Consider the following 27185-nt stretch of genomic DNA (forward strand, 5'->3'; position numbering starts at 1 on the left):
GAGAGAAGCCAGGTATTCTGGCTGCCCAGCCACCGCCTTTATCCACCAGGCTGAACTTTCCTTTCATATCATCTTCTCAAATTATCCATAGGAGATTTATCCACATACTCAATAAGAAAAATATTTCTAATTATATCCAACCATTCTTAATATGAATGAGAATTATGCGGGGACGCAAGATTGCCAAGACTTTTTTTGCCAAACAATTCCTTTTGACTTAAGAAAGAAGAGGCAGCTGCATTGTTTCCATAGCTATCCATATAAAAGAGCCCTTGGAATGAGGCTGACTCGTCCTTCTTTAAAAAGCTCCAAGGTAAGTGGGGACAGGACTGGACTTCAAGAGGGACACTGGCTGCACTGCCCGGCGTCGGCTGCAGCTGCTGGTTCTGGTACTGCCCTTTCCGAGTGTGCATGTTTTACACCCGGACTTTCCTTACCTTCTATTTACAATAGCAAGTAAGGCCGCAAACGGGATTGTTTTGTTTTGGTTTTGGTTAACTAAACCCAGTGCTTTTCCTTTTCTTTCACAGAACTGTCTCACTTCCAGGGTACATCTCCTCGCTTGCTAACAAGGTAAGATTTGGACTAACCAGTCCCTGGAGGAGAATGCGAGAGCCTCTGAGATGGATCTGAGATGTCACTTAGCAACCTTTGAGAAAGTGCTTGTCTCAGTAAATACCTTAACGACTGTTCTTCAGGAAAGGTGCTGGAGAGAGAGAGGAAGGGCTTGCCTTTGAGGACAATGCACATATCCAGAGTTAGGACTCAAGCATTGTAGGGTGACATTGCAGCAAGAGAATAGTGGTTAATCGAGTGCCATTTCACTTCTGTAGGAAAAAACCTGCACTCAGATTCCCTTGTTAAAAATCTCAAATTTGATAAAAATGTATCCTACTGTTAGAATTCATTTAGTAAACATGATAGCTAACAAACAAGAAAAGAAGTACCTAGGAAAATGCTTCCTTTAAACTTCTTCAAAAAACCTTAAAAAATAAGTTACCTTACCCAATACTGAGTGTTGTATGAACCAAAACACTGTGAAATTTTTGTTCCATCTATAATAAAGGTATTAACCTGCCCCACTACCACACACTGCATTTCTAAAGAGACAGACTAGTGGATAGCTGATTAAAATGAGTTTCAAGTAATTTGATCATGTAATGATTGCAGTAGCATCTTTTGCCAAGCCTTTCATTCTACTGGTACCACTGGCAACCTGCAGATAACAGAATGGAGTAATCCGAAGCTGCATTCTGCAGAAGGAAATTTGGAACAGCTAAGGGAGCCCTTCAGTGTAGAAGGATGAGGATAACGTTAGCTATGGCTTTTCTCCTCAATTAGTTTAACTCAGTTAAACTGATTAACCGGATTTAACACACAAAGAAATTATGATAGGGAAACTCTACTAAGCACCCAACTAAAGAAAAGCTAAACAAAATTATAATCCTAAAAAATCCACTAAACATGAGCACTTCTGGCTGAACATCTAAAGAAGGAAATAAAGTTCTCTCACATTATATGGCTAGAAATGGAATTTGGCTACATTATAATAAATTACGTTTTATATCTAAATCGTAGCTTAAACTATTTCAAATTGCTTCCTCATTTATCATTCTAACTTTTTTTCAAAGTATCTTCACTATATCTCGTGGGTTGTGAATTAAGAAAGACAGATGTTGTAATCCTTATTCCAAAGATGAAGACATTGAGGCTCAAAAAGATGAAGTGCCTTAGCCAAGGTCACAAGCTCCTTAGCAGCATGCTGAGACTACAACCCACCTCCCTGTTAGAATGCCAGTCTTGGAGGATAAAAGAACATAATGGATGTAAGGTGCCAAGTATAATGCTGGGTACAGTAACTCCCAATGCACTTGAGTCCCTGTGATTATGTTTGTTTTAACAACTCTAGCATAGTGTACAGCGGACCTGCCCAGAGGAATTTCCAACTAGACCCATGAAATATCATCAATATGGAGATTTATTGATATACATGACAGTCCAGAAGCTCTAGTGTGAAATGTTTCATCTCCTTTAGGACCTCTGAGTTCAGCAGCAGCCATGAGTTCAGACCAAGAAATGGCTATATTTGGGGAGGCTGCTCCCTACCTCCGAAAGTCTGAAAAGGAGCGCATTGAGGCCCAGAATAGGCCCTTTGACGCCAAGACATCTGTCTTTGTGGCGGAGCCCAAGGAATCCTTTGTCAAAGGGACTATCCAGAGCAGAGAAGGGGGGAAAGTGACGGTGAAAACCGATGCAGGGGCGGTAAGTAGAGTTCCAGGAGCCGACCACATTTTATTGATTTTTTTTGGTTTGGTCACTCAATTGACATAAAGTTATCTTTCTTGTTTACCAGACTCTGACAGTGAAAGAAGACCAAGTCTTCCCCATGAACCCTCCCAAATATGACAAGATCGAGGACATGGCCATGATGACTCACCTGCATGAGCCTGCTGTGCTGTACAACCTCAAAGAGCGTTATGCAGCCTGGATGATCTACGTGAGTGCCTCCCACTAAAGTGGTCCTTATCCTCATCACCATGGACCCTGCCAGCCCACTGCTTCACTGTCCTATAAAAGGGTCACAAGTAGTGACCCATTTTGCTTTCACTAGTAGTGTAACTAGTGAAAAGGTTCACTATTGCTATTGTAAGGCACAACCCAACAGCCAGCACTTCATCCTTTGTCTTCTCATCCAAAGCCAGTCAAGGCCATTGTCCACATGGACTGGGTTTGCCACAGATCCCTTGAACAAACACTGAAGCAGCTACTACTTCTGTCTCAACCACATGCCTACAATGCCTACATCTCCCCCACTCAATTCCAGCTGCAGATTCACCCATAGGGAAAAGATAAACTTATTTTTTAACACTTAAAAATAATGTTTTTAAAGACCTAATTCCACTCATTTTCACCCTTCCAAAATAACAGCAATTGGTATCTGTATGTTCTGGTCCTTTCTATGTGAATGCCACCTCTTTGATGAAACCTTTCCAACTTCCCCAGGCAGAGTTGGATGTTCTGTTCTAATGTTTCAGTCCCTGCAGTAACACTGACCATGTTTTTCCACCATCATTCATTTACATGTCTGCCTCCTACATAGAATGGGAGCTTCTCAAGGAACATCGTCTCATTTATGTTTCACTTCTAGTGCCTCACAAAGGTCTGGCACAGAATACACACTCAGGAAATAGTTTCTAATGGAATGTACTACATTACATTGATATTTTTGTGTAGTTTAGCCAGTGTTGATATTCAGCTAGACAACACCTGCACAAGGTAGCTGGTGTTTAGAGTCAGCATCCACTCTGATTGGTTGGTGCTTGTCCTAGACCGGTTGTCAAAGATTTTGAAAATCCCCCTATTGTAATCATAACGTATTTACATCATTTTGTGTTCTGTTTCTTTATAACTGAATGTATTTTGCAAATATGTCCCTGGTTTTGCTGCATACTTGCATGTTTACCTTTTAAATGCCTGCATCAGATTGTCTTAAGAAGATCAACCATAATTCACCTAACTACCTTCATATTGTTGGGCACTTACGTTGTGTCCAAATTTATGTTTTCATGAATTCGAACTATCTTAATGCTACAATGGAAATAGATGTTTATTTCCTAAAATACAGTAAAATGTCTTATACTACATATACAAAAAAAAAAAAAAAACCAACTTTTAGAGCTCCTGCTGTGTGAAAATCACTGTGACAAATCCCAAGAGGAATAATAAGTCTAAACTGTGATCCCTTCCCTCAAGGATTTTGCTATCTCATTGTTGAAACTTCCAACTAGTTTTCATGCTGATGCCTTAAAGAAATATATTTACTTAAATTAGTGTTCCTTTTAGTTAAAATTCACTTAATAAGTGAATTGCACAAAGAAAAGGAAAAGTACTCGGGCAGTTATTCTTTCTTATTCCCTTGCACAGACCTACTCGGGCCTCTTCTGTGTCACCGTCAACCCCTACAAGTGGCTGCCGGTGTATAACCCCGAGGTGGTGACGGCCTACCGAGGCAAAAAGCGCCAGGAGGCCCCGCCCCACATCTTCTCCATCTCTGACAACGCCTATCAGTTCATGCTGACTGGTGAGTTGAATGCTTTACATGTGCATCTTTTTAGAGTAGAACCATAGGAGAAAGAGACTCTAACCATCTCAATGCACTCTTTGAGATGGTCTCCTTTAGTTGAGACTGGTATATTTGTGAGTGAGAAGGTCCAAGAAGGAGAGAGTGTAAAAGACGACTTGCAATCCCTCCTATTACATAATTGCTAATGATCTCTTAAACTTTTAAAAGTCAACAGAGATTGGTCATAGTTAGATAATTTACTTTTGATGACTCAGAAACTAAATAAGCTTGAGCAGAACTATAAGCATATCGACATATATGTGTACACATGCACACATCCATACACACACAATCATACACACAAACTATGTTTCCTTTACCAAAAGGCAAAAAACAGAAGAGTAAAATTTGCTTCTGTGGCCTTATCCTCAGTATCAGACATTCTGATCAATGAATGACTCTATTAAGGACGGCAGAAATGCTCTTGCCCTGCCCAGAACCAACCTGAACACACTCCAGATTTTAACTAGTATCTGGTATTAAAACAGTTATACCATGAATCTTCTTCCTAGAACATGGTCTCAGCTTGACCAATCTAAGGTACCTCGGCACCTTGGGGAAAGGGCTTCGAGAAGTGTTCTTGAGAGAGAGTAAAACACCCAAGCAAACCTTTACTTCTCCCTAAAAATATGATTAAAGCCATGATTACTTCCAAAGCTACCACCTTACTATATTTACTTCTTCTCACACAGGGAAAATATGTGCACTGCCTACTTTTCATTACTTCTTATACCTCCAAGAAATATGGCACTAACTTAAGTTGCCATCTAAATCCAACTGAAGATTCAAATCCACTTTTGATATTTATTTAGTGGTAAAATATAAAAAGAAAAAGCCTGGTGCTTCCTTGCAGTGTCCTGTTTAAATGGTTGCATATATGCTAAAGTCAGGGGTGGTGGGGGAGGCAGCCATAGGGAGTAAGAGAGAAGGGTAATGGAGAAGGTGGTAGGCCTAGGGCCCACAAAGCCCTAGGGATTGCTGAAAAGTGCTAAGTTCATTCCATTTGACTTTACTTACCATTTACAAATACATAAGAGAACAGTATTAAATATCTATAATCTCTCTCTTGTAGACCGAGAGAATCAGTCAATCCTGATCACGTAAGTAGCTTTTATGCTTTCTTCTCATGGCTGGGATCGTTGCCAGCTTTGGGACCTCATCTGACTTAGTTTTCATTTGGCAGTGGAGAATCTGGTGCCGGGAAGACTGTGAACACCAAGCGTGTCATCCAGTACTTTGCAACAATTGCAGTTACTGGGGAGAAGAAGAAGGAGGAACCTACTTCCGGCAAAATGCAGGTGGGTCTGACTGCCATGGCCTGACTCTGGGCTCTCAGGGAAGAAGCTCCCGAGCCCAGATGTGAGGTCTGCTCTTGCCTTTGCAGGGGACTCTGGAAGATCAGATCATCAGTGCCAACCCCCTACTGGAGGCCTTTGGCAACGCCAAGACCGTGAGGAATGATAACTCCTCTCGCTTTGTAAGTCTCTCGGTCACAGAGGTGTTTTCTCAGCCCTTAATGCCTGGGAAAGCAGGCCTGAATTATTATTTCAATCTGTGAGGAATGACAACTCCTCTCGCTTTGTAAGTCTCTTGGACACTGTTGTGGACGCTGTTCACTGGTCAAAATTTATGGGATGTTTGTGAACACATTCTCCGAATCTTTTTCGTTCACATTATACTACATCATAGTTCTTTCCTTTTCCTCTGAGCATGTAATAACATGGATCCAGGTCCTGTCTAAAAAGATACGTGACCCTATTTCCGAGTTCATTCTTATACCTACAATTGTTCACAGTTTCTAAAGCAAAGATAAAATTCTTTTATGTACAAAATAGGAGCTACAGCTTTTTCTACCTGATACAAATAGTCTCTGAATTGATTCAATATTAAAACATTAGCAATTCAAGTGTTTTGACTTTCTCAAAGATTTAATATAATTTATAATTTAAAAACAAAGCAGTAATATTAGCTTTCCTTTCAAGGGTAAATTCATTAGAATCCACTTTGGCACTACAGGAAAACTGGCTTCTGCTGATATTGAAACATGTAAGTGCTTGGACATCCTTTGTAATCATTTCTGTTTCTTATGACCTATAAAATTGACCAAAAGTAAGATTTGCATCTCACATGAATTTTTACATTTTTCCTGTTTGTTATTTGTTTCCTTCCAGATCTGTTAGAGAAGTCTAGAGTTACTTTCCAGCTTAAGGCTGAAAGGAGCTATCATATTTTCTATCAGATCACATCAAACAGGAAACCAGAACTAATTGGTAAGAAATGTCATAATTCCTCTTCAGAATTACTGCATCAGCACCAACACTGCATGATCCAACCTAGTATTTCATGACTGAATTTTGTCAGTTTTATGTATCATCTTAATTTTGAAAAGAGCTTTGTAAGTTTGGTAAAAATTTGTGTGTGTGCATCAAAATTCAAAAAGAAAACTGAAAATAACACCTCCAAATCCTATCACTATGAAATAACCACTATTAACTCTGGGATGAATATCATTCTAGTCATTTTCCGTACATATATCTTTACATATACATACATACATACAATAACTGGAATTATAGTTACATGCTCTTCAGTAATCTACTTTTTTCATTGAGCAATAATGTATCATGATTTTTTCCATGTCAACAAATATAGCTCCACATTATTATTTCTAATGGTTGCATAATGTTGCATTCTAGAGATAAGCGTAATTTATTTAACCAAACCCTTTTAAGAATATTTAGGCTGTTTCCAATTTTGGATTTTAAATAGTCAACACTGTACTGATTACCCTTACAGACATAACTTTTCCAAGTATGTGACTATCTTCTTTGGCATCAAATGGTGCCTCAGAATTTGTCTAGAAATCTCTTGCCTTAATGAAGAGGATAATTCTGCTTACCTTTGCTCTGTTCCATGTACTTAGAAATGCTTCTGATCACCACCAACCCATATGATTACCCATACGTCAGTCAAGGGGAGATCAGTGTGGCCAGCATTGATGATCAGGAAGAATTGATAGCCACGGATGTAAGTTGAACACAAGAAAATTAGAATGATTATGTTGAGTTGGAGCAATGATCCCTTCAGGTAAACATTCAGTTTCTAGTAGAAACAGCAAAAGAGGATTCAAGGATGAGCATAGATATGCCACCTGGAGTCAAGTGAAAAGATTAAGATGTGCCCCTACAACATTTTACTTTCCCTTAATAGTCTTTTAAAGATCTATCATTTCTGAATTTACCTAAACCATTTTAAATAATCTACTTGCATTAGACCCATACCACCTCTCAAAATAACAAGTTCTTTAAGTTTCCTATCCCCATTCTCTATCTTGAGCTTACTTCTTTTATCTTCAGAGGGTATGCACCTGTAATTCTAATGCTCTGTCATGGCCTTTGGTTGATCAACCCCCAAGACACCCATTCTAAAGAGTTCCTTGCCCCCATGAGTACTGGTAGTTTCCTCAGTTTGATCAATAAGCCAGGAATCAGACTGTGAATTATAAATAGTAAATGTGTGGATCATAACCTAACAGTTATCCTATTGTTTATATTGGCAGAGTGCTATTGACATTTTGGGCTTTACTAATGATGAAAAGGTCTCCATTTACAAGCTCACGGGGGCTGTAATGCATTATGGGAATCTGAAATTCAAGCAAAAGCAGCGTGAGGAGCAGGCAGAGCCAGATGGCACTGAAGGTACCAACTGAGTCATCCACATGATTTCATGTTTGTTGGAAATCAAATTTTTTTAACTTTTTATTGATATTATGATAGTTTACAACCTTGTGAAATTTCAGTTGTACATTATTGTTTGTCAGTCATATTGTAGGTGCACCACTTCACCCTTTGTGCCCATTCCCCACCCTGCCTTTCCCCTGATAACCACTAATCTGTTCTCTTTGTCTACGTGTTTAAATTCCACATATGAGAGGAGTCATACAGAAATTGTCCTTTTCTATCTGGCTTGGAAATCACATTTTTAACTTGCTACCCTTGAGTTTTCCTAGGAAGACAAACTCATTTTTAAGAATTGAGTTTTAAAGTACACCTAGATAACATATTACCATATGCGAAGCATGGGTATTAGATAGATGTTCCCTGTAATTTCTGGAGTTCTTTAGGGCACGCTACCCATAATCAAGGTCTTGAACTTTGTGGAAAAAATGGCAAGCAAATACTCAAAAAGATATCCTTGAAGCACTGCACAAAATGCCTGTAACTTAAAAAAAATTTTTTTGAGGAAGTGGGTTGCTTTGGGCCATAATAACATTGTTCTATCTTTTCTTCCTTTCAGTTGCTGACAAGGCAGCCTATCTCCAGGGTCTGAACTCTGCTGACCTGCTCAAAGCCCTCTGCTACCCCAGGGTCAAGGTCGGCAATGAGTTCGTCACCAAAGGCCAGACTGTAGAGCAGGTAGGTGCATAATTCAAATTCACCGCCAGAGATGCAAGCATTTCACAGCCCTTCAATAACCTCAATGGATATATGTTTGCCTTTCAAGGTGACCAATGCGGTGGGTGCCCTGGCCAAAGCCGTCTACGATAAGATGTTCCTCTGGATGGTCGCCCGCATCAACCAGCAGCTGGACACCAAGCAGCCCAGGCAGTACTTCATCGGGGTCTTGGACATCGCTGGCTTTGAGATCTTTGATGTGAGTTGATAGCTGGTTGGTAAGGGGATTTTACAATAAGGCAATGAAAATACCAATAAGAAGACATTTGTGAATATTATGACCTTTTCTTACCACTGTCAAAAAGTTACGTTAAGACTTAAAAGAGAGCGATTGGGCAGCTACTAATCAATTATTGTAGTGGCAATTCCACTTATATGAGAAATAAGGCACTTAATGAGGACTCTTCAACTTGCTACATGATCCAAAGGGAATTAGGAATTAGCTTGGTCTAGTGGGGGCAGGGGGGTGTCTAAAAATCCCACAATGCAAAATGAAGTCAACATAAAAATATCAACGTAAACCTGTGCCACACATAATATGCTCTGAATACATGGTAGAAAAATCATTCAGAAACACTTAGGCAAATAATAAGAGCTGAGAAAAGGTGAGTAATTTAGAGTCAGCATTAACTGCAATTAACTTGGTTCTCAACGCAGTATCATGGGATAAAAATTCATATTTAATTATGAAATACATTTTTCCTGTCTATAGTTTTTAAGAAGTTTATATTTTTCTTTCTAATTATAAAAGCAAAACTTGGGCATTGCAGAAAATACAGAAAATCAAGGGAAAGGATTCCACATTAATTCTGCTATTTATATCTAGCTAATGTTAACATTTTGGCTGTTTTAAAAAAATGCAAGGACATGTTAACATACAGTACATAATATTTGCTGGATCGATTTTCTCTCATTTCACATTAAGGAAGAACAAGGGTGGCAGTTATTGCTCACCTGCAATACTGACCATGAGGACTTTCATACAACGCACAACTCCTCCCAGCCAGCTTCTAACAGGTTGCAAATTAGCTCCTAAATGAGAAAACAGAAAATGCAGAAGACGATGGGAATAAATACAGAAGGATTAAGTAGGAACTCAGAAAAATACCTGAGTAAACATAAGCAAGTGCAGGAAAAGAGTATTTTAATGATTTAGGGTTTTGTATAAAATGCAGCAGAGAAAGCAGTAGATTTCACAGGTCCCCAATGATGTTGACATCTTTAATCTAAAGGCTAATTGACACACATTTTTAAATTAAAAATCCTATATTTAAAAATGCTCAATTTGCTAAAGAGAAAAGTAAACACATCTATTTATTTAGTTCAACAGCCTGGAGCAGCTGTGCATCAACTTCACCAACGAGAAACTGCAACAGTTTTTCAACCACCACATGTTCGTGCTGGAGCAGGAGGAGTACAAGAAGGAGGGCATCGAGTGGACGTTCATCGACTTTGGCATGGACCTGGCTGCCTGCATTGAGCTCATCGAGAAGGTCTGTGTTGCATTTCAGAGACCACGTTTTGTGAAAACTAAAGAATTCATTGCATCTTAGTTTAATTCTATATACAGAAAAAAAAGTTTAAAGAGAATTGTAACTGCGTTGTGGTCTGCTTTTAGCCTATGGGCATCTTCTCCATCCTGGAAGAGGAGTGCATGTTCCCCAAGGCCACAGACACCTCCTTCAAGAACAAGCTGTATGAACAGCATCTTGGAAAGTCCAGCAATTTCCAGAAGCCCAAGGTTGTCAAGGGCAAAGCTGAGGCCCACTTCTCCCTGATTCACTACGCCGGTGTTGTGGACTACAACATTACTGGCTGGCTTGACAAGAACAAGGACCCCCTGAATGAGACTGTGGTCGGGCTGTACCAGAAGTCTTCAGTGAAGACTCTGGCTTTGCTCTTCTCTGGGGCTCAAACTGCTGATGCAGGTAATGCTCAAAAAAACCAACACTTTCTCTAGGTGTTACAAAATGTGATGTCAGATTGAGGCTGGTGATCTCACAGCCCTGGCAGAAGGGTTGCAAGGCCAAACCCCTGATGCCTCCAAGTTTTGAGAAAGTAGGCTGCATTGTAAGTATACATTTGTGGCTCACTCCAGCACTGACAAAAGCCCTATTACAAAGGGTCAGAGAGGAACCATCAGGATTTCAACCAATGAAAAGCCTTGGCTTCTATGATTCTCTTCTGCTTCTTCCTCCACATCTGCTGGATACTGAGTCAATATAGTGAGAAACTTCTGCCTCTCGATTCTAGCTTCTACTGATGTTTTAAAGTTATTGTGTCCCCAGATGTCCTAATTTTGAGGAGTCCATCTCTACAGGGTGAAGTGAATGCCTTTCACTTCATTTCCAAATGGAGAAAGAAAACACAGAAAAGTGAATGCAAACTTAGTTGACAGATAAGATTCATTCAAACTCAAACAGAGAGGCCAGTAGTGTCAAAAACGCTCTAGTTGTTTAGAAAAATTAGAAAATGGGCAAGAAATAGCCCTGTTGATTCAAAACTATATTTGGATGACACCTTTTCTTATTCTTTCTCCAGAGGCAGGTGGAGGTGTCAAGAAAGGTGGTAAGAAGAAGGGTTCTTCTTTCCAGACCGTGTCTGCCCTTTTCAGGGTAAGGAAGAAACTGTTGTTGACACTCCCCAGTTACTCTGGAAATTTGTTATTTAAAGCACAGGGTCTTCTTTCCACAGTCGATTAGGAAACGGCTAACACTAACTAATGACTTCTGTTAATCTAGCTTTGGAGAGAAGAGCTTTCAATAACTCAGGAATTATTAGTTCATCTTTCATGCTAAGCCAAATAATCAAGAATATTTTAAAATAAGCAATGACATGTACTCAGAGAGACTAAATCATCAGCAAGACCAACGAAAATCTAACAGCTAACCCACAAGGAACCTAATATGGTATCCTTGTTCTTTAATCCAATCAATTCTCAATTATAACCAGTAGGATTGTTTCCCTGATAGATAATCTTTATTCCCTAAAAGTTGATAGAGTTGGAAAAGGGGAGCTATATTTATGAGAAAAAAATCTAAATGTGGTGCAGGCTTGAATTTCCTTATTGGAGAACCATGGAGTTTACTAGAAGAAAGTGTGACCGTGTAGTGTGGGAAGGCAATAACTTTGTAAATATACCTGCGTGGCCAGGGACCAGGGTAGGAAAAAGGAGGGTGCTTGTATACATGAAAGGAATCACATGTCAGGCTGCTTTACACTTGTAACTCCTGGCAACTTAAGTGGAGAAAAAGGTACTGAGGAGGAAACTGCATCTCAGGAGAAGCCTATCAAGGTGTTAACTTAAGTAAAAATGGTCCATTACTGGCTATGTGCTCTGCTATATATGTCAGCTCTGCTATGGACATCACTAAATGCTCCTTAACCATGTCTAAAGTCTGAGATAGGACTTTTCCTGATTTTACAGGAGAATCTGAACAAGCTGATGACCAACCTGAGGAGTACCCATCCTCATTTTGTGCGGTGTATCATCCCCAATGAAACAAAAACTCCTGGTAAGAAGTTCTAGACTGGCAGCTGAAAGCATGACCGCTATACCTCCTTTTTACAAAACTCTGCAGTGAAATAAATATGTATTATTTTAGGGGCCATGGAGCATGAACTTGTCCTGCACCAGCTGAGGTGCAATGGTGTGCTGGAAGGCATCCGCATCTGCAGGAAGGGATTCCCAAGCAGGATCCTTTACGCAGACTTCAAACAGAGGTCAGACTCTCCTAATTATGGTGTATCTTAAGTATAAATATATTTAGTACAAGAAAACAATTTAGTGAAAAATATGCCTCTATTTGTTATTTTTAATTTTCCACAAAAAATAAAAAATTATAAGCCTCAAAACACCTTTAAAATATAGCTATACCACATATTAAGCACTCTGAAGACCATTCATTGGATATATCAAGCTCCTGGCTTAGCTCATAAGTGTATATATTAACTTCAATCATTATGAGAACTGCCATTTTTGAGTGCTTAATATGTTTAGATTATCTCACTTAACCCTTACAAAAACTCAGTAGAGGTAAGTACTACCAATACTTCATTTTATAGATGAATAAGCTGAGGCTCAAAGAGATTAAACTACTTGCCCAAAGTCACATAGTTATTAAGTGGCTGAGTGAGGAACTCTCCCACGCAAGTATAACTACCAATAAGTCATTTCATGTCACTTCTTTCACATCTTCATCTTTTTCTTTCACACTCTAGCTTCCCAATGTTTCCCAGAACCATGTCCAAACAGCTCTTCAGCTCCCCTTTCTCCTCCCTAGATAAATCCATCTTGAGAATCAAACAAGATGTAAAGGGGACAAGGGGCTGGATGGCAGCTGCAGGGAGCTTGTCTCTCCTAAGTCTGGGTCTGGTGGAGTTGACAGAGAACTCCAGTGCTCAAGACTCAAAGCACCCATACGTTTTATTTCAGGTGATTGGGACAGTTCCTCACTCCTAAAGTTTAGCTCTTACCAGATGCTCAATAAAATTCTGCTTTCTTGGACTCAGGATCCTATAAACCAAATGCATTTAGCAAGTGTAACGTTACATTTTACTGACCATCTACACCTTAATGTGAACAAGATTATAGAATCCTTTCTTGAGAACAAGGTCTGATGAGGCAAAAAGGAAAGTTGCAACTATGCAGGAAGGTAAAATGGAATAAAAATAGATAGTTGATACTAGATTGACCATCCATGTATAGAATGTCCTTCCTGTGAACAAAAAATAATTGTTTTAAAAGCTCTAATTTTTTAATGGGTCATTTCATGTCTAACTACTATTAGTGTCATCGGTAAACCAAGTTTTAAAAACCTATACTTACTTTAATAGATACAAGGTATTAAATGCAAGTGCTATCCCTGAAGGACAATTCATCGATAGCAAGAAGGCTTCTGAGAAGCTCCTTGCATCCATCGACATTGACCACACCCAGTACAAGTTCGGTCACACCAAGGTAACAGTCTCTAAAACCTACCTGATGCTCTTCCTGTCCCTTTGAAGTTCATGTCAAGTTTCTGACCTGCAACTCTGCCCACACAAAGGTCTTCTTCAAAGCTGGTCTCCTGGGGCTCCTAGAGGAGATGCGAGATGACAAGCTGGCCCAGATAATTACCCGAACCCAGGCCAGGTGCAGAGGGTTCTTGGCAAGAGTAGAGTACCAGAAGATGGTGGAGAGAAGGTATAAAAACTTATTGTTTATTTATTCACATCTTCCTTCTTCAGAAATACATTTGAGATGGCTTACAGTTACTCCGATATGATATGGCCCCCAAAGAAAGAAGGAATGAATAAGAGTCCCCTACTGAAGTGGGGATATAAATGTCCCAGAAAACTTAAAATAGGTGTCATCACCACAGAATACATCCTGAGCATTCAGGTAAAAGAAAGAGAAGCATAAAGTGTGTGTAGTTTTTATCTAACAAGAGAAAATATACCAGTAAGTAAGCAGAAACAGAATTTTGCCCTAGCACTTGGTTCTAATGTGAATTTATTGGGTAGATCATTAAATAAGATACACTGAGCTGCATAGCAGACTATTTTCAACAGTGGTTGTATACAAGCTCTAGAAAAAACTTTTTTCATCTGATTATTTCTATTATCAAACTACTATGATTTAAAATATTAGGGGCATTTATCTGTGAAAGATTTTTTTTCAGTGAGTCAATACAATGTCACCAAAGTATATAGCTTTCTAGTGATCTAATTCGATGCAGGGACAGAGTCCTAAGACTAAAGAGCCAGCCATCTCAAACTGCATGATGCATATGAACGAGACCCATAGTCAGAAATGCATTTTATATTGTCATCTCTGCATCCAAAATACATGTGTACGTGTGTAAATATAGAATTTACATGAAACAAATTTTATTTCTGTAACTGTAGTTAATGTAATATTTTCTATTGTATTCTATTTTATTAAAAAATAATGTTTGGTCACGACCCATTATATACATATGTATATATGGGTATTTAATTGCCTGTATACAAGGGAAATTAATTTTTTTTTAAAGATTTTATTTTTTTCCTTTTTCTCCCCAAAGCCCCCCGTACATAGTTGTATGTTCTTAGTTGTGGGTCCTTCTAGTTGTGGCATGTGGGACGCCGCCTCAGCATGGCTTGATGAGCAGTGCCATGTCCGCGCCCAGGATTTGAACCGACGAAACACTGGGCCGCCTGCAGCGGAGCGCGCGAACTTAACCACTCGGCCACAGGGCTGGCCCCAAGGGAAATTAATTTTTTAAAAGAATTTACATTAAAACAAATGTGATGATATTCCAGAGCAGAATGCAAAATTCATACAACATTAAAATATACAATCAGAGATTTTGAAAGAAATTCTGAATTTTCAGTGAATCCCTTTATCCTACGCGTCACATCTCTCAAGGACCAGTCCCCCTTCACTGCGCTCAGCTTTGTTCTAACGGGAAAGTCTCAGAAGCATTGAGGTAGAGCAGTACTTCTCAAAGAATATTCCTTGGACCTGCACCATCAGTTATAAATGCAAATTTTTAGGCCCCACCTCAGATCTTCTGAATCCGAAGCTCTGGGGATAGAATTCAGGAACCAGTATTTAAACAAGCCCTTCAGATCATTCCTTTGCACACTAAAGCTTGAGAAGCAGTGATGTAGAAAAATGAGTGGTTAACAAGTCCTTGACCATCATCTGAAGATATTACTTCTTTCATCGTACTTTTGAAAGTAGCTGAGGAACACAGTGGGGTGTGAAAGAACTCCAACTCTCATTGCCAAGCTTTCATCTCACTACATGGTCTGCACAATATCTAATTTGCACAAATTAAATTTCAGGGAGTCCATCTTCTGTATCCAGTACAACATCCGAGCCTTCATGAACGTCAAGCACTGGCCCTGGATGAAACTGTTCTTCAGGATCAAGCCGCTCCTCAAGAGTGCGGAGACTGAGAAGGAGATGGCCACCATGAAGGAGGAGTTTCAGAAAACCAAAGACGAACTCGCCAAGTCAGAGGCAAAAAGGAAGGAACTGGAAGAAAAGATGGTCTCACTGTTGAAAGAAAAAAACGACTTGCAGCTCCAAGTTCAGTCTGTAAGTAGTGGAGTCATCCTGGGTACTGCTAACCAGGATGCAAGTGCTAGAACTCTGGCCACTAGCGCCAGTGAGTTGGGTAGTCAGTGTGGAAGACACTCACTGGAGGGAGAAGGTTAAAGAACTCTGATGGTACTAATAAAGTCCATGTATTCCTTAATCACCCAATAAATCTCCCTCAACCAATCCCCAACACACACCAGGACCAGGGCACTGAGGTAGAACTGACTGTTGTCTTCCTTTCTACACAATTTCATCAAACTCTAGGATTTATGACTTCTTTTCCCTTTAAAGATAGTCCTCAAAGGTGAATTTTAACATGAAAGTATCCCATATAAAACAGTAAAGGGAGGACAGCATGGAGAGGGTGATTTTTTGTCTCTGAAATTTCCTTGAACTTCTAGACATCCATGGGTCTTAAATCACAATATGTAAAGCTGACAAATGGCAGTATTCTACACCAAATTTTATTGAGTTATCATTTGTTATTGATCTCCAAAACTCAGATTCACACTCTCCAATCTATCTCCATAGTCAGCGCCCCATCACAGCACACCAGGAGTGCTGCATCAGCACCTAAGTTGCTCTGCCTGCCTCCAACTCCCTCTTCTTCCATCCAGCTTGCTCCCTGCTCGCTGCTCCTGAACAATCATTTTAGAACTGCTTCCATCAGCTCTGAAATATAATTTATAAGGCTGTCTTCCATTTGGAGTGAATTGAATTGGTGGTATAATTTACTCTTCACAAAATCATATATGTATTTTTCCCGTTGATTAAGATTGGTCTTTTCTGTCAAGTTTGGGTAGTGTAAAACTTCCCTCTTCTAGATTACAGAAGAAAAAAGAGCTGTTTTTCTGTCCCACACCCTCAAATCTATCCTGAATTCTCACTTGTTGTTCATAGAGCATTACTTAGAATCTGTCCTTCACCACTCTATCCGCTACCTGACTGTATGCAGCACATTTTATGTCTTTATGTGTTCAAAGGCTCATAGGGAGGCTCGCTGACGAATGTATATATCAATTTCCCTCTCCTTTCCTGCCCAGCCCCAACCATCTTAATCGGAAACATAGCAGTTCGCCAGGAATTTCTTGATTATTTTATGCCTCAACTTGAATTTAGAGCATCATAACCAGGATCATCTGCCAGTACTACAAAGAGAAACAGTTCAGTAGCAGCTGCACCCTGAATTTCTCCTGCTGGCGTGCCTTCTCTCCTCCTGCTCCTTCCCCAAATAAACTGATTTCTACAAGACCCAACCCTACCCGACTCTCAAGCCCAACTCAAATGCCGTTTCATTCATGTAACCATCTCTGATACAACTTCTCTGATCTCTTATGTCACTAATTGCTTTCTGAATTAATGGTAGATTTGGGGGATAGACCTTTTAATCTACTGTAGAATATACCTTTCTAAAGGAACAAGACAATATCTGACACATTTTGGTTTTCCCACAATGTGGAGTATCCTGCATTGCACATAGTAGGTGGTTCATAACAGCTTAAATCCAAAGAACCAACAGCAGAGATTTACACCATGATCATTGTGCAATATTTCATTCTTTCTTCCCAATTTTGATTTTGTTTCCAACTCAAGGAAGCTGAAGGCTTGGCTGATGCAGAGGAAAGATGTGACCAGCTGATTAAAACCAAAATCCAGCTGGAGGCCAAAATCAAGGAGGTGACTGAGAGAGCAGAGGATGAGGAAGAGATCAACGCTGAGCTGACGGCCAAGAAGAGGAAACTGGAGGACGAATGCTCAGAGCTCAAGAAGGACATTGATGACCTTGAGCTGACACTGGCCAAGGTTGAAAAGGAGAAACATGCCACAGAAAATAAGGTATGAATCATAATCTGCTCCATCATATAGAGGTTCTGCCATCCAGTGAAGCTGCTTTATTGCAGAGACCATTTCTTCTTAATTTTCCAAGGTGAAAAACCTCACAGAGGAGATGGCAGGCCTGGACGAAACCATCGCTAAGCTGACCAAGGAGAAGAAGGCCCTCCAAGAGGCCCACCAGCAGACCCTGGATGACCTGCAGGCAGAAGAGGACAAAGTCAACACTCTGACCAAAGCTAAAACCAAGCTAGAGCAGCAAGTGGATGATGTAAGTCTAGGATTATCAAGGAAATTATCTTCTACAAAAGGAAGGCAAGCATTCCTTTTGACTCAACGTTATTTATATTTAGCTTGAAGGGTCTTTGGAGCAAGAAAAGAAACTTCGCATGGACCTAGAAAGGGCTAAGAGGAAACTTGAAGGTGACCTCAAGTTGGCCCAAGAGTCCATAATGGACATTGAAAATGAAAAACAACAACTTGATGAAAAGCTCAAAAAGTAAGTATGAATTGCTTATGAACTTGATTCCAATGGTGGATATGGACTCAACTGTTATCTTTTGCTACTTTTCAAAAAGGAAAGAGTTTGAAATTGGCAATCTGCAAAGCAAGATTGAAGATGAGCAAGCACTTGGCATTCAACTGCAGAAGAAGATAAAAGAGTTGCAAGTAAGTTCATATGTCCATTAGTCTAGCTCAAAAGAGGCACAGCTATGACATAAAGAAGCTAAGTTTGTGCTTGTCGCTACTCCAGGCCCGCATCGAGGAGCTGGAGGAGGAAATCGAGGCAGAGCGCGCCTCCCGGGCCAAAGCAGAGAAGCAGCGCTCCGACCTCTCCCGGGAACTGGAGGAGATCAGCGAGAGGCTCGAAGAAGCCGGTGGGGCGACTTCAGCCCAGATTGAGATGAACAAGAAGCGGGAGGCTGAGTTCCAGAAAATGCGCAGGGACCTGGAGGAGGCCACCCTGCAGCATGAAGCCACTGCGGCCGCTCTGCGGAAGAAGCACGCGGACAGTGTGGCCGAGCTCGGGGAGCAGATAGACAACCTGCAGAGAGTCAAGCAGAAACTGGAGAAGGAGAAGAGCGAAATGAAGATGGAGATCGACGACCTGGCTAGTAATGTAGAAACAGTCTCTAAAGCCAAGGTACTAGAGAGTCTGGGAAATTATCAACAACAATAATCTTTTACGTACACATCATAGTTCGCACAGGGTACTTTACACACAGTATGTCATTTGTTCTTTGCAGTAATCCAAGAGGTAAGCAAGAAAGATATTAGTACTTGTATTATTTCCACTTAACGTATGAAGAAATTGAAATTCAAAGAAGTTAAGCACATCAGCCCCATCACCCCATTAATGAATGACAGAACCAGCTTTTGAACATAAGTCATCTGTGTTCTCGCGGTCTCCATTTGGAGAAAACAGCTCTCCAATATTCTCAATTATCCAATCAGCAGTGTTTCTTTGTACATAAAAGCAATGAAGTATTTATGAACATCCTTTTAGGAAATGTACTATACACTTCTTAGAAAATCTTAAATTCAGAACATAATCTTTAAATTTTTTTATTAATATTGAATAGAGCTCCACGATTAGCTTTTTTTTTTTTTAAAGATTTTATTTTTCCTTTTTCTCCCCAAAGCATCCCAGTACATAGTTGTATATTTTTAGTTGTGGGTCCTTCTGGTTGTAGCATGTGGAATGCTGCCCCAGCATGGCTTGATGAGTGGTGCCATGTCCACGCCCAGGATCCAAACCAGGGAAACCCTGGGCTGCTGAAGCAGAGCCCACGAACTTAACCACTCGGCCCCGGGGACGGCCCCGCAATTAGCTTTTTTTAAATCCCAATGTACAGTATTTTCAACTTAGAACAGTAATCATAAATATAAAAAAATTTCTAAATATATACATATTATATATGAGAATTTGATTTTATATGTCAAAATAAATTTTTTGTTTGAGAAGAAATTGTAGCTATAGCAAAATTAGATTAAAACGTCTTCATTGACTTCTTTCACTTTTTCTCATGTAGGGAAACCTGGAGAAAATGTGCCGCACACTGGAGGACCAAGTGAGTGAGCTGAAATCGAAGGAAGAGGAGCAGCAGCGACTGATCAATGACCTGACAGCCCAGAGGGGACGCTTGCAGACGGAAGCTGGTACCTCTCTCCTCTTTTATGGTGCCTAAGAGTGGAGATGATGTGGTTCAAAACAAGTGATTTGTGATGAGAGAGCCTACTAAAAAGTCACTGAGGACACGTCTGATTTACTAAACAGCTCAGACTCTCAACCTACTTGCAAGGTCACTTGGGCACAACGTTGGAGATAAAGACTTCAATAGGACCGGATCAAGCTCTACTCCAGAGAGCCCTTGAGTAGTTGGCCACACTGAGGGGATGCTTGGATTAGGAGTCACACCAGCATGGGTCCAGGGCTTCTGCTCTAGACCAAGCTTCTTTTCATCCATGCCAGAGTGAACCAAATTCCTGAAGAGGGCAGTGGGCAAGCCATTCTCTCACAAGTTTTATGAAACTGGGACTAGGTAGCATTAACCACTGTCGCTCCCTTCTTTGACACTCCTCAGGTTTTGCACAATATCATACAACTCTGAAAGAATTAGTTATGGAGAAAACAAAAAGAATGTAAGCTGTATTTATTCATTCAGATTAATATATAATTTCACCATAAAAATCAGAAATTTGACATTAAGCATGAAGATATTAATAGAGAATTCAATCATCTGAGCCCTCAATTGGGGGGAGAGATGTTAAGAGTTGAAATTTATTTCTAATAGGGGCTTGCAAAGTTTTTCCTTAACTTTAAAAAAATGCTGCTATTTCTTTTGCCTATCAGGTGAATTTTCACGTCAACTAGATGAAAAAGAAGCTCTGGTGTCTCAGTTATCAAGGGGCAAACAAGCATTTACTCAGCAGATTGAGGAATTAAAGAGACAACTTGAAGAGGAGATAAAGGTAACTGTTACTATAAAACTCATTTTTTTCCCACGACCTGACCCTAATTGGAGTCCACTACACCAACTTTTAAAGAGTCTTGAAACGGAAGAATTAAACATTGAAGTATCCAGTAAAATGAAGGTGTAACTATCTCCACAGGCCAAGAACGCCCTGGCCCACGCCCTGCAGTCCTCCCGCCACGACTGTGACCTGCTGCGGGAACAGTATGAGGAGGAGCAGGAATCCAAGGCCGAGCTGCAGAGGGCGCTGTCCAAGGCCAACAGCGAGGTTGCCCAGTGGAGGACCAAGTACGAGACGGACGCCATCCAGCGCACGGAGGAGCTGGAGGAGGCCAAGTATGTGCAGAGAGATGAGAGAACGTGCAGAAAACTTTGCACATTGAATCAGAAAGATACAGCCTTTGAAGGTTCAGTGAATTAGCCCAAAAACATTAATTCACTTCTATTCGGCAGGCACTATCAGTCCCGAGAATAAGACATGAATAAAGTGCACATGATCCCCGCCCTCCTAGCTGAAAATCTTGTTACGAAGAATAACCAACGATTATCCAGCTAATTAGAGCTTATTGCTGTTTGTCAAGCGCACCAAGCTTACTCCTGCTTCAGGGTTTTGTACTCGCTGGCCCCTCGTCTGGAATACTGTCCCCCAGATCTCCCTCTAGCTCACTCTCTGACTTCTTTTAGATCTTGACTCCAATGTTTACCTCCTGAGAAAGGCCTTCCCTGAATATCTAGAGTAGTTGCCCACACCTCACTCCATTTTATTTTTCTTCATTGCACTTACATCCGCAATATGTTATTATGCATTTTCTCACTTGCTTATTGTTTCTCTCTCTCACCTGTTTGGAAGCTTCATGAGGCAGGGCCCTGTTTCGTCCTGTTCATAGCCATGTCTGGTTCATAAAAGGAGCTCATCAACATTTGCTGAATGAATGAATGGATAGTATTTTGAAGTTTCCAATACTTTTCAGTGTGGTAATAGTTCATAATCCTTGTTTTGGTTCACTTCTCTCTACAAACATATAATCTTCCAGGAAGAAGCTGGCCCAGCGGCTGCAGGCTGCTGAGGAACACGTAGAAGCCGTCAATGCCAAATGTGCATCCCTTGAGAAGACCAAGCAGCGGTTACAGAATGAGGTCGAGGACCTCATGCTGGATGTTGAGAGAACCAACGCTGCCTGTGCAGCCCTGGACAAAAAGCAAAGGAACTTCGATAAGGTAACTTCTGTAGCAGCCTCCGCTCTCTACTGTCTTCCTCTACCCTTTACAGCGGATAACCACTCTTGGTTTTTCAGATCCTGGCAGAATGGAAACAGAAGTATGAGGAAACCCATGCTGAGCTTGAGGCCTCCCAGAAGGAGGCCCGTTCTCTTGGCACCGAGCTGTTCAAGATGAAGAATGCCTACGAGGAATCCTTGGACCAGCTAGAAACTTTGAAACGAGAGAACAAAAACTTACAGCGTGAGTCCCTTTTACTTTCAGTAACATTCATGCTCTCAAGGAACCTTTCTCTTATGTTCTCTGAGCAAATCTCTATCTGTCTTTTACCCAAACAACAGAGGAGATTTCTGACCTCACGGAGCAGATTGCAGAAGGAGGGAAACGTATCCATGAACTGGAGAAAATAAAGAAACAAGTGGAACAAGAAAAGTCTGAACTGCAGGCTGCTTTAGAGGAAGCAGAGGTACTGGTCAAATTATACATTATAAACAAATAAATTCAGAAAAGAATGAGGCCCATCCACATAGATTGACTAATAAGATAAACAGCACAAAATTAGTGAAAGGGAAAGTGCAGAAAAACTTCCAAATGCCTCCATTCCCTGCTAATGTGACCTCTTGCTGTCCTTAAGGCATCTCTTGAACATGAAGAGGGAAAGATCCTGCGCATCCAGCTGGAGTTGAACCAAGTCAAGTCTGAAATTGATAGGAAAATTGCTGAAAAGGATGAGGAAATTGACCAGCTGAAGAGAAACCATGTCAGAGTTGTGGAGACGATGCAGACCATGCTGGATGCTGAGATCAGGAGCAGGAATGATGCCATCAGGATCAAGAAGAAGATGGAGGGAGACCTCAATGAAATGGAAATCCAGCTGAACCACGCCAACCGCATGGCTGCAGAGGCCCTGAGGAACTACAGGAACACTCAAGGCATCCTCAAGGTAAATGGGTTCAAGAGATGGTCCCAGGGTGGCTGGGGTGACTGCAGCCCTGAGAACGGGGTGTCTCAATGATTGTTCATTCCACAGGACACCCAGCTGCACCTGGATGATGCTCTCCGGGGCCAGGAGGACCTGAAGGAGCAGCTGGCCATGGTGGAGCGCAGAGCCAACCTGCTGCAGGCCGAGATCGAGGAGCTGCGGGCCACTCTGGAGCAGACCGAGAGGAGCAGGAAAATCGCAGAACAGGAGCTCCTGGATGCCAGTGAGCGCGTCCAGCTCCTGCACACCCAGGTGAGATTCAGCACAAAGAAATCACCTTCAGTAAATGCCTATACGTCCCAGAAAATATAAGCTTGAATTTTTCATATAACAGACAGGTTTTATACTTCTAGCAAATTTTCACTGTATTATTGAGAAATCTTTTGCTATTTTATTTTGCATAAATTATTATTGATTCACTTCCTAAAATATTCCAAAGCTGCCCATATTCTTTTGTGCCAATATCTTTATTGATCCTCATTATCAATAGTGACATTTCTATTGTAAAGAAATGGAATGTTTGAACACCTGTTATAATTTTATCCTTGTAAATGGCAGTTATAAAATTATAGAGATATTTGGTCCAATTATGAACTATGTACTTGAAGATGCCAAATATTCCATAACATTTCTATTTTACTTAATTGTACTGCATAACAGAATAATATGGTATGGCATTTGACTTGCAAATTTTTATCTGAAATTTTTTTCAAAAAATGGCTACCACTAAGTACTTTGGTACCACAATAAAAAAAATTTGTAACTTATTTTTAAACAGAACACCAGCCTGATCAACACCAAGAAGAAGCTGGAGACAGACATTTCCCAACTGCAGGGAGAGATGGAGGACATTCTCCAGGAAGCTCGCAATGCAGAAGAGAAGGCCAAGAAGGCCATCACAGATGTGAGCAGAGGGCAACGCAGTGGTGGTCAAACTTGAATCTTGATGTGCTATCTCAGATCCCTCAACTGATCTTGTTTTACTGTGAATTAGGCAGCCATGATGGCTGAGGAGCTGAAGAAGGAGCAGGACACCAGCGCCCACCTGGAGCGGATGAAGAAGAACCTGGAGCAGACGGTGAAGGACCTGCAGCAGCGTCTGGATGAGGCTGAGCAGCTGGCCCTGAAGGGTGGGAAGAAGCAGATCCAGAAACTGGAGGCCAGGGTAGGTATTTCAATATCTTTCTATTCCCATTTGCTCCCAATGCCTTATTGGATCAAAGTTCTTAAGAGCCTACTTATTCACAGGTGCGTGAGCTGGAAGGGGAGGTTGAGAGTGAGCAAAAGCGTAGTGCTGAAGCTATCAAAGGTCTGCGCAAACATGAGAGGAGAGTGAAGGAACTCACCTACCAGGTACAGCACTAGTTTTGTTCAGCTAAGCACTCCTCCATATATATGTGAAACACTCACATGCAATGATACAATAGTCATGTGCTTTTGAAGTGAAGCCCTATGGTTTTTATAATCTTTCAGACAGAAGAAGATCGAAAAAATATTCTCAGGCTTCAGGATTTGGTCGATAAACTTCAGGCAAAAGTGAAATCCTACAAGCGACAAGCTGAGGAGGCTGTAAGTATTCTTAAGATTGAAGGGAAGAGAGAAACCCCTCTGTTAAGAAAAGCTAATAAATAAATAATTAGATTTACTAATCCTTGTAGTAATCAGCTATTTGCGTTATACAGACTGTGTATTTCTTAAACATATGTGTGCATTTTTGTACTTATTGCTTATTATTTGTGTTATTAATAGCTTGATTTTAAAAGTAAAATTTCAATCCACAAAGAAAGCTCAAAAAATTTCAAAGTAGAAGTACTACAGGGCACCTTCTCTAGTCACAGTGTGTTAAACTTGCAAAGTGATGAGAAAATACAAACAAAAATTCCCAAATGCTTAAATGCTAAAAATACTTACTTTCCTAAATGACTTTTTGGTTAAATTGGAAATAAAAAACATAATTACTGAATAATTATTCATTATAAATAAAATTTAAAGGAAGATGTTACTTCTACAAACCTATAGAATGTAGTCAAAGCTACAAAGCTTGGAGGACAATTCATTGCTTTATATGCTATCATTATGAATCAAAAATAAAAATAGATGAATAAACTGACAGTCCAAAAAAGAAATTATAAATAATAAAATAATGAAAGGAAGAGGTACTGTTAAAGATAAAGGTAGAAATTGATGGATTAGAGTATACTATTTTCTAATTTGATGCTTCCACTAATTCCTGGTGAGTTAATAAAATAGATACACTTATAATTAGCTTGATCAAGGAAAACAAGAAAGAAAATACAAACTCACAAGATTAAGAATGAGGAAGGGGACAAATCTTACAAGTAGAGGATTTTTTTTAATGTAAAATATAAATCTGTCAACAAAGTTGAAAGCTTAAAGTAATTGATGATTTTTATAGGATAAGTTACTAAGTTGGCTGAATAACTTATTTCAGAATTACTTCTGCAAATGGACTCAGGTCGAGACAGGTCTTTCAAAATTTCAAGGAACAGATAATCCCCAAGCTATGTAAGCTGTTCCAGAGCATGAGAAAAGAGAGAAATCTTTCCAAATCATTTTAAGAAGCTCGCATAACCTTCATACCAAAACCAGTCCAAGAGAGAACAGGAGAGAAAAACTAAAGGCAGTTTTACCCATGAGTGTAGTTACAGCAAAGATAAATTACTAAGTTGCTGAAACCCTTACTTTATTCAGAGGATTGTCCATCAGTGATTAAATCGGCTTAATTTCTGCAGTGTAAGGATTACTTAATATTAGGGAATCTGTCAATAGAATCATTACATCCAAAGCAGAAGAATAAAGTATTTGTTCTGAAATGTGCCAAAATAATGTATGATAAAATTCAACACATTTCAATTTAAAGGAACTATTAAGAAATTTATCCTTAATATGATAAACAATATCTAACCCGATCAAACAGTCATCATCTTATAGCAAGCATTAACAAACATAACTTTAATATTCTTAACTTCTTCTCGGCTCTTACATTTTTTCTTGCTCTACTTGTGGCATATATCTTTTAATATGTTTTGGTTGCAAAAATAGGGGTGCAATTATTTATGAAACACCAAGCCCCAAGTAAATCATAAAGTTAATTTCAATGATAAGAAAAATCCAGGAAGTGATAAGACAATAATGTTTCCTGCTGAATATTTTAACTTTTCTGTAGATGCCCTTCGGCCTACAGCGTCTAGAAAGATGCGCAACATGGGTTCCTTACAATTCCATTTTTATTCTCAGGAGGAACAATCCAATACAAATCTATCTAAATTCCGCAAGCTCCAGCATGAGCTGGAGGAGGCCGAGGAACGGGCTGACATTGCTGAGTCCCAGGTCAACAAGCTGCGGGTGAAGAGCCGGGAGGTTCATACAAAAATCATAAGTGAAGAGTGATCATGCCTTCACGCTATGGAATGACTGAAGAGAGGCACAGAATGTGAAGTCTTTGGTCATTTCTATCTGTAATTACTGTCTATTCCACCCTACTGCAAAGGAAATAAAGAGCATAAGGTACTTTGCAAACAATATCCTTAGACTGGTCTTTTTTTTTTCTTTTCTCTCTCTCCTTGATGTCAAAGCTTGACAAGGCTATCAAGAATCATACTGAACCTGCCACTAAGAAGTAGTCAGGTATTTACTTCTATTTTAGGTCTGTAGCACCACTTTAAGACTATAAAGTTACTGCTTATCAGGGAAGCCTGTTCTGATGAACAGAAATCTGGAAGTTATTTTTAGTTCTTTCTAACCTTTCCCTAATACTGGATTCAAGCAGGAGCTTAGAAAGCTTCTGCTTCTCCTAATATGAACCTAATTTTTCAGGTCTATGCAAAGGATGGCACTAGCTATATTCTCACATACGGGATTCAGACTGACGCACATCATTAATTCTCCTTGCTTAGTAAGTGTTATCAGGAATACAAATCCAAACGATTATTATTAGTGCATGATGACTTTCATCATTAATACCAATATGCGGTCTATTCACAGTACGTGCATTGGGCAATGGGTATGACAATGAAAGAGTGAGATGTGACCCTGCTCCCTAATGAAAGCTATAGGGTGGCTATAAAGTCTGGAGACAAAGAGAATATCATTCTATATATCATAATGCCACATCAATCAGCTGTTTATTAGCCTATGTTTCTGGACTCTATGGCCTCCTGTGTAATCACGTAAAGAGCCAAAATAAATCACTAAAAGTGTCAATAAAATATGAAGCTCAAAATAGATTATTTAAATGTATATTCAATACACATAACCATGACTATGAGTTTGGTGCAAAAACTAGATATGGTAGCAATCTGAATTACTCAGAGAAGTTTTCCTAGAGGACAAACTGGATTCAGTTGAGATGTATAGCCAAAAATATAACCTTTCTGGGCAGCATTAAGGAAAAGCTGAATGGGAACTTCCCGTCTGAAGAGAAGGCCCACGTGTGCTGGTTTACATGGCACTGTGAGAGAAGGACTGGAGTAGATGTGTGGCGGCAGCTTGCCAGGTACTCAGGATT

At 40.1% G+C, this 27185-nt stretch overlaps 1 protein-coding gene across 2 annotated transcripts; it reads left to right on the forward strand.

The window, feature by feature from the left end:
- Window positions 1–26202, forward strand: MYH2 (myosin heavy chain 2). 2 transcript variants are annotated; one of them, XM_014864149.3, is made up of 40 exons: window positions 1–313; window positions 531–573; window positions 2036–2262; window positions 2354–2497; window positions 3925–4081; window positions 5196–5223; window positions 5307–5421; window positions 5508–5600; window positions 6106–6169; window positions 6295–6393; window positions 7047–7150; window positions 7683–7821; window positions 8420–8538; window positions 8627–8776; window positions 9900–10070; window positions 10196–10505; window positions 11119–11192; window positions 12005–12092; window positions 12183–12300; window positions 13414–13537; window positions 13626–13762; window positions 15391–15646; window positions 17243–17485; window positions 17577–17753; window positions 17836–17981; window positions 18061–18151; window positions 18237–18626; window positions 19516–19642; window positions 20337–20455; window positions 20597–20793; window positions 21492–21675; window positions 21753–21918; window positions 22017–22141; window positions 22310–22618; window positions 22706–22909; window positions 23436–23561; window positions 23652–23822; window positions 23906–24010; window positions 24131–24226; window positions 25916–26202. In XM_014864149.3, the coding sequence occupies exons 3-40, from the start codon at window positions 2059–2061 to the stop codon at window positions 26066–26068; spliced, it is 5823 nt and encodes a 1940-aa protein (XP_014719635.3). In that variant the 5' UTR covers window positions 1–313; window positions 531–573; window positions 2036–2058; the 3' UTR covers window positions 26069–26202. The 2 variants fall into 2 exon arrangements, with proteins under 2 accessions (XP_014719635.3, XP_014719634.3); XM_014864148.3 differs by having other exon boundaries at window positions 307–389.
- Window positions 26203–27185: the final 983 nt, after the last annotated feature.

The sequence above is a fragment of the Equus asinus genome, chromosome 13 (assembly GCF_041296235.1).
Source record: "Equus asinus isolate D_3611 breed Donkey chromosome 13, EquAss-T2T_v2, whole genome shotgun sequence".
NCBI lineage: Eukaryota > Metazoa > Chordata > Mammalia > Perissodactyla > Equidae > Equus > Equus asinus.